The sequence below is a fragment of the Temnothorax americanus genome, unplaced genomic scaffold (genome assembly GCF_048541705.1).
Source record: "Temnothorax americanus isolate GAGA-0224 unplaced genomic scaffold, ASM4854170v1 Scaffold20, whole genome shotgun sequence".
Classification (NCBI taxonomy): domain Eukaryota; kingdom Metazoa; phylum Arthropoda; class Insecta; order Hymenoptera; family Formicidae; genus Temnothorax; species Temnothorax americanus.
In genome coordinates this window covers 1064913-1072714 of record NW_027509339.1, presented here as the reverse complement: position 1 = coordinate 1072714, position 7802 = coordinate 1064913, and the positions used below count along the sequence as shown (strand labels likewise).

The following is a 7802-nucleotide window of genomic DNA, read 5'->3' as shown; positions in this document are numbered from 1 at the left end:
GTACTTTATTTCTTATGCCTTGTTTCTAACTAGACGCTGAATATGTTCAGGCCGCGACGCGCACGAGTTTGATTCGACCTGAAGTTCGGCGCCTGTCCAGAATCCTGATGATGGCTGAACCGCGTCGCGTTTCTTCAGCTTTTAGGGCGGCACTCGAAAGCTAGTCTCAAAAACCAAAGAACAGCCAAAAGTTTTCTTTTACACAATTACTTATGCTTTTTCATCCGTATACCAATCAATCGCGATATATCTCGATAGAGATTGGAATTTCGAGGATGCTACGGGCAGTGCCGGAGATCTCTGCCGGCACACGAAAGACTATACAACTTCTTTTTAAAAGATCTCTATAAATATAAAATATTATATAAGATTTGTAAGAATAATATATAATATCGCCACGTTAGAATTATTTCATATGTTTCTTAAACAACTAATTCGGGTATCGAGGATTTCTGCGGTATATTTATAAGTTGACATAAATAAGCATTCTTTATTAAAAACAAATTTAAAGAAACAAAAGCACTACATAATATATCTGCGACCCATAATTAAGTAACACAAACGTTCTTCACAAATAAAACATTTACAGTAACCAAGAAAGTAAGAATATCCGAAAATAACATCATGCTGAGCTATATTCAATCATTTAACTTCCATCAGCCGGGAAAAGTTCCACAATTGAATACGCGTATCCCATTTTTCATCGATTTAAGAAGCCCTCGAAGGCCCCCCGCAGATCCCTCATTGTTCTGTATCCAGCTGTGAATGTGTGAATTCCTTCCTCTCTACGCGGGAGCTGCCTCAGGCTGCTCAGCTCAGGCAGGAACTTTTTCGCTCATCGTCATCATGTACCGGACGTTGTATACGTGTGAGGGACCACAACGGGGACGACGCACCTCCGAGATCGTAATTTTCGATCAACCTTTTTTTTTCCTCGAGTGGCTCGCGATATCGCGAGATGGAGGCGGGTGACGAACCTCGGCCCGATATGAGGGATTAACCTGGAGCCAGGAGATTTTCCAAGGTCCGACCGTATGTAAACAAGGTATGTACAGATGTCTCGTTCCGTCGATACGCGATATCGGTCTGCGGTTGTTAACGACTACATTTTTTTTTATCGCGTTGCACGGTATTTTGCGCCTACCCAGAGCTTACAATCGTCTTTATTCCAACTGGACAGCCGCCGGTGCCACATTGTTGACATTGCAACGACAGATTGATATATCTTGACGATTTCTTTACAGGCACCTGAGGCACTCAAACTGTATTTAACACCTTCTACGCAGAGTCGCATTTGACAATCAGGATGTCTCGTGTACTGTTGTCTCGCAATCAAGCGTCGCTGTCAAAGTGTATGTTGTTTAGAAACGAATGCAGGCAGATCCATCATTCGTAAGTACAGTGCTTAGGTGAGAAAAAGTCACGTCGCTTGTTACGTGTGTCTATAAATGTATTTGCAATTCTTTGCGTTAGCTGCAAAATCCTGGTGGTGGGAGGTGGCACCGCTGGCTGTTCGATGGCGGCAAAGCTGTCAAGAAAGCTGAGCGATCCGAAGCAAGTGATCGTGCTGGAACCCAGCAATGTGAGTAACAAACAGAAATTGCGATATATACCTTCTTTGACAATGAATTCTTTCAATTTTTTCTAGGTGCATTATTATCAACCCTTGTTCACTTTAGTTGGAGGTGGTATCAGTCCTTACGCGTCATCGAGAAGGTATATGAAAGAGGTTCTACCAAAAGAAGCAAAGTGGCTGAAAACTTCCGTCGTCGGGTTTCAGCCAGACGTTAATAAAGTATCGACACATCATGGAGATACTATAGAATATGACATTATGATCGTTGCGATTGGCTTGCAGTTGTACTGGGACAAAGTGAGATATTATATAGTGTCTAAGTATATCTAAACTGAATTCTTACGATAGTAATAGTGCTAAAATACTTTTCACAGATTCCAGGTCTGACGGACAGCATACGCGATCCCGACGCACAAGTCTGCTCTATCTACGGGCCCGACACTGTGCCTCAAGTTTACCAGAAGATAAAAAACACCGGACAGGGAACCGCGATATTCACGTTTCCGAATACTCCAATCAAGTGCCCGGGCGCACCTCAGAAGATCGCCTACATTGCCGAGGACTACTTTCGCAAAGTATATTTCTCTACAGTTATCATGCGTCAACTTGCAACAAGAATCTTCAATTAATCGATAATGTTTATTTCACCCAAAGCGCAAATTACGAAATGGCATCGACGTCGTGTACAATACAGCATTGCCGGTTATATTCGGAGTTAAGAAATACGCCGATTCTCTCTGGGGCGTTTGTAAGCGGAGAGACATTACCGTTAATCTACAGACGAATCTGGTGAAGATAGACCCGAGCAAAAGGCAAGCCACGTTTGAGAAACTAAGCTCACCGGGAGAGACATTGGTACAGGAGGTATGTTTCATGTGAGATGTGAAAAATAAAAAAATAAATAATAATTTAAATATATTTAAATATTACCGATAAATTTTAAAATCGTTAATTTTCGCTGTTCTGTTAGTACTCTCTTCTCCACGTGACGCCTCCGATGGGACCGGCTGCAGTTTTGAAGGAACATCCAGCGCTGACTAACGAAGCCGGATTTCTCTGCGTCGATCCGAAGACGCTGCAACACACGAAATATTCGAATGTGTTTGGCATAGGCGATTGCACAAACACACCGAATTCTAAGACAATGGCCGCAATAGGTAAAGAGAGAGCATTCTCTAAATTTAATAGACGGTAAAATGTGATGACTTGTACATCTACTACAACATTCATTATGCAGCCGCGCAGGGAAAAGTGTTGTACCGGAATATATTGGATGATTTGGCCGGCAAACCAATGACAATGGCCTACGATGGTTACGCGTCATGCCCGTTAGTCACCGGTTACGACAAATGCATTCTGGCCGAGTTCGACTATAAAATGCAACCAAAGGAGACCTTCCCGGTGGACCAAGGAAAAGAATTCTACGCTATGTTTTTGCTGAAGAAATATATGTTCCCGTTCATATACTGGCACTTGATGTTGAGGTAAGAATTTAAATGGATATCGTAAACACATATGTGGAATTTTATGTTAAACCTTTGTATTGCTATATAATCTTTTTTTTTTACACACAGAGGGTACTGGAATGGACCAGAATTCTTCCGCAAACTCACGAAAGTTCTGAAGAAGGATTAGTGATTGTAGAAAAAAAATCCGAAAGGAAACATGCTCTTATATATATGGCTTTTCCTGTAATTAACCAGTAAAGAATAACTCGTGTTTCTAGTATCGTTAAGGCCATTGTACGTAACAAAGTTTTAGTCATAATCGTAAGGCCGTAAGAAAATAGATTAATCACACTCGATTATTCTTCGAGCTCTTCGAGCGTGGTCTATTTTCTTATGGCTTTACGATTATGACTAAAACTTTGTTACGTGCAATGGCCTTTACACACGTATGTACATACATACATAAATATAATCCTCTTCTTATACAAAGTTAGATGTAAAATGAAATTTAATATATTTATAATGTATATGTGGCCGAATGCAAAAATATTTTTTTACATATATATATATATACATATGAGAGCTATTGTAACAAATTAGAATAATATAATGTTGTTGGGATTACAAGAAAATTTCAATTAATGATTCATGAATTTTTATTACGAGAAAATATATGAAAATTGGCGCACTTTTTTTTATCTAGAAACACTTTTATTGTAGGAAGGTTTTGGTTATACTACTTGACATGGCAACCCTGCCCTGGTGGACACGTGACACGTCAAAATCAGGTAAACTTGACGTAAACATGGATGGTCAACCATTGGTAGGTTTTTAAGATAAATATCAGTTATTTTGCGATAAACACCAATTAAGAAACCTTATAACATTCGTTCGCGATAAGAATACCGAATATGATATATGTGTATTAGAGAGCCTCGGTGAATATTACGTGCCATAACCTAAACGTGACACCACGAGCCTAATTTATGAATCATATGGTATAATCGATTTTTATTTTTAATTTGTTCTCTCAATTTTTTTTTTTACTCCTTGCGTCATTCTTGAGAAAAGGAAGGGAAAAAATGATTCAAACGGCTTGTCAATATTATCTAACCTAAATCTCGCACTGTATACATGTTTTATTATGTATTCCGCTGTGTGTTCGATTATGTAGACACATGTGTGGTTTTATTAATCGCGAAATTGAACGTAGACAATTATTCTAGGAGCCTACGCTGTACACAGTCAAGGGAATGGCCATCCTTGACAACGATGGCAACAGGATACTGGCAAAGTACTACGACAAAAATGTGTTTCCAACGTCGAAGGAGCAGAAAACGTTTGAGAAGAATCTGTTTAGCAAAACGCACCGAGCAAACGCGGAGATCATTATGTTGGATGGTTTGACTTGTGTCTACAGAAGCAACGTAGATTTGTTCTTCTACGTCATGGGCAGCTCACACGAAAATGAAGTATGTAAGATTATGAAACTGTTGTAGTTCAATACTATCACGGAGTGTGTATATTAATTTATTGAACTTGTCTCAGTTGATCTTGATGAGTGTCCTGAATTGCCTGTACGACTCAGTAAGTCAGATCCTCAGGAAGAACGTGGAGAAGAGAGCGGTATTGGACAGCTTGGACATAGTAATGCTAGCTATGGATGAAATTTGCGACGGCGGGTAAATAAAATATTTATTTAGCCGATGTTAAACGCAATGGCGAGAGGTAACGGGATTATTTTTTTTAAGTATAATTTTGGACGCGGACGCGACAAGCGTGGTGCAGAGAGTAGCCCTGCGAACGGATGACATCCCACTTGGGGAACAAACAGTGGCACAGGTAATACTTTATTTCAATACAATCTTATTTTCATCTTGAGTTGTAAGTTAAAAATTTGAGTCATATGAAAATTGGATCTCCTTATTCTAGGTATTGCAATCAGCCAAGGAACAGCTTAAGTGGTCATTGTTAAAATAAGTGTTTTCTTTTCATATGATTCTTTCCCGTGTAGAGACACATGTTCGTAATACATACCATAAAATATTATTATTATTGTATGATATAAAAATTTAATGAAAATGTCTATAAGGAATTTAAATTGTCTACTGGTTTATCTTTTTCATTCTCGGAATGGCTAAAAATGTAGGACCGTCTTAGAAAGACAATTTTTGGAACTTTGGAAAATTCTTGAAATTTTAGATAGTGCGACCTCCTTTCCGATTATATTCTCCATAATGATACTTTATCAATTTTTAAGGTTTCTTTTATTTTCGCGATTTGAAGTCCTGAATTCTTGAAATCACAATTCTTAAATTCTTGCTGAATACTCGCAGTCGATAAAGAAACTATTCGGCTACTCGGTAGACGATTATGTCGATATTACTCATAATTATCAACAAGAAAATAATAAATATTTTTTTTCGATAGGTGACGCCACTGACCTAACTTTTAATTAAATATAGCTGCTCGATTATTGGAGACGATGCCTTCTTTTATTCATTTGATATTTGATGCAGAATATATTTTAATATATCATACTGCATCTCTCCTGCATATATGATTTTGAAATATCATCTAATTATATTATTATGCTTATGCACACATGCACTACATATCTTATCAAATGCAAAATGCTTATTCCGCGTGCGATCTCTGATGTCACGAGACATACGGAAACGTACTTGTTCCCGTTGTTAACGGGAATAAATCTGGGGATCATCTTCGCGCGATTATAGCGTCGAGATCGGCGAGTTTATCGAAATTATCCCGGCTTCAATCCCCGCGCGCGCGTGTCTCTAATGGAGTCTCGGTGATGCTGAATTGCTCGCACGAACTTTTTACACGGCGCGGATCCCCATCGGCGCCCACCGCCCCCCAGGGAAATCCAGCGAGCGAGGGTGGTCGTGGACGAGAGGGGAAAAGAAGAAGACCGAGAGAAAGAGAGAGAAAGAGAGAGGGTGGATGTTAGGTAACGCGCTGCGCGCGGCAATACGGAGAAGAGCGGCCACGGGTTCTCCGTTTATCCGTCGTCACGTGACGGCGACCCGTGTGGACGACCCGTTTCGATCGCGTCCGTTGGTTACTCTTTCATCGGCCTCCTCCGCGCTGGGAATTTTCAATTTGATTACAAACTGCCCGTATACGCCACCCCGCGGGTCCACCGTCCACCCTCCTGCGCCGTGCGTTTCCGCTTTTTCTCCATTCCCCCTTTTCCTCCTCCTCCTCCTCCTCCTCCACTGACCGCCGGCCTCCTCCTGCTCCTCCTGCTCGTCGCCCCTGTGCCACTCTTTCTCGCGCGCGGCCCCGATGAAAAACTCTCGTCGCTCGATCGCGACGGAATTATTGGCCGGCCGACTTTATTTATGGCGTTCATTTTCCTGGAGATCGCGGCCGGGGCACAGCCCCGTCCGCCATTTTTCCCCCTTCCCTCTCGCTCGTTTCTTTCCACGCTTCTTCCTCATCTCGCTAATTACTTGCTTATTCCGCGCCTGATTTCACCAACGTTATCAATATTGCCTGTCCTCGATGCCTAATTAATCAACGCCGCTGTGTTTGTAAATAAATAATTATTTTTTAATTATTCTTGCACTGTACATGATTATCTCTCATTCTTCATATCTTCTTTTTCATTACGTTGTATTCTGGAAGTCAACTTACTTATTCCAGTCGCCATCAGAATAAATAATAAATTTAAATTGATAATTAATTCAATCCTTTGATTTCTCGAGTAACTATGTATTATACATCAGATTCTTCGTATTATATAGAGTAGAAATAATACTTTTCGGGAAAATGTTTTTTCTTTCTGGAAAAAAAAACAAATTAAGACTACAAAACTCTGGAAACTATTAAAACAAATAATTTTGTAAATCAAATGTATATAAAAAAAATATACACTGTTAAATTCATAATGTCAAACTCAATTGAGTCATTTTTATAACCATTCCTGTAGATCGCAATTGGTCCTACTTATAATACGTCGTTAATTTAATTAAAACATTGTCAATTTAACTGCAATAAACCAATGGAGTTAAAATCATATTTTTGTGTTCAAATAATGAATTTTAATACACATGGTAATTAAAAATAACTAAATAAAATGTTATTTAACTCAAAAGGTATTGGTTTAAATTTCATCCTATAATATTCAACAGTGTATATATATATATATATATATATATATATATATATATATATATATATATATATATATATATGCAAATTATTCCGTGACATAACATCGAAATGACACGAAATAAAACGTCTGTCGATCTCAATAGAGTCGCCGTCAGATTTATCGACGACGTCTATTCCTATTTTTCCCCTAATGATCGGCAATTCCTTCTTCAAAGGGAGGCATTTCACGGCGGTCCTTATAGCTCTCTCGCTCGTGCACGATTTTCAGTACACAGCCGCCTATTTCTCCTTCTCCCCGAGAACATCCCCGCACACACGGGAGATGTTTCGGCGCTCCATCAATTTCTCTCCTTTTCCCGTCGACGCTCGGTCGCGTCGCCCTTTTTTTTTCCTCTCGCTCTCGCGCGAGCCGTCGATACCGCGATTTACGACCCGTCAAGCGAGGAAACGAGCAGGACGTTGATAACGACGACACTTTGACGAGAGAAGCGCGCATCGTTTTCTCCTATATACTAGCAACGGGGATTAATTCCATCAGACGCGCGCGCTTTTTTCGCGTTGTGCTATATCTTTGAAATAATAAGATGAGGGTTACGCGCGATATTAATAACGCGTTTTTGCCTCTCGCGATTTCAATG

At 39.9% G+C, this 7802-nt stretch overlaps 1 protein-coding gene across 4 annotated transcripts; it reads left to right on the top strand.

Annotated features, from left to right (window-relative positions):
- The first annotated feature begins 649 nt into the window (after positions 1-649).
- Zetacop (COPI coat complex subunit zeta) lies at positions 650-5125 on the top strand. 4 transcript variants are annotated; one of them, XM_077406061.1, is made up of 10 exons: positions 650-1045; positions 1254-1392; positions 1474-1582; positions 1649-1873; positions 1951-2151; positions 2231-2440; positions 2547-2733; positions 2814-3060; positions 3151-3847; positions 4251-4375. In XM_077406061.1, exons 2-9 carry the CDS (start codon positions 1307-1309, stop codon positions 3209-3211), a joined length of 1326 nt encoding a protein of 441 aa, XP_077262187.1. In that variant the 5' UTR covers positions 650-1045; positions 1254-1306; the 3' UTR covers positions 3212-3847; positions 4251-4375. The 4 variants fall into 4 exon arrangements, with proteins under 4 accessions (XP_077262187.1, XP_077262186.1, XP_077262188.1 ...); XM_077406060.1 differs by having other exon boundaries at positions 824-1045; positions 1245-1392; XM_077406062.1 differs by lacking the exons at positions 650-1045; positions 1254-1392; positions 1474-1582; ... (3 more) ...; positions 2547-2733; positions 2814-3060 and adding exons at positions 4573-4706; positions 4776-4866; positions 4957-5125 and having other exon boundaries at positions 3690-3847; positions 4251-4496.
- Positions 5126-7802: the final 2677 nt, after the last annotated feature.

Bases quoted from the DNA above. Each gene is read 5' to 3' on its own strand.
- Zetacop (XM_077406061.1), top strand. From the start codon at position 1,307: ATGTCTCGTGTACTGTTGTCTCGCAATCAAGCGTCGCTGTCAAAGTGT. The intron at 1,874-1,950 runs GTGAGATATTAT...TACTTTTCACAG, and splicing joins TGCAGTTGTACTGGGACAAA to ATTCCAGGTCTGACGGACAG. The intron at 2,152-2,230 runs GTATATTTCTCT...TTTCACCCAAAG, and splicing joins CCGAGGACTACTTTCGCAAA to CGCAAATTACGAAATGGCAT.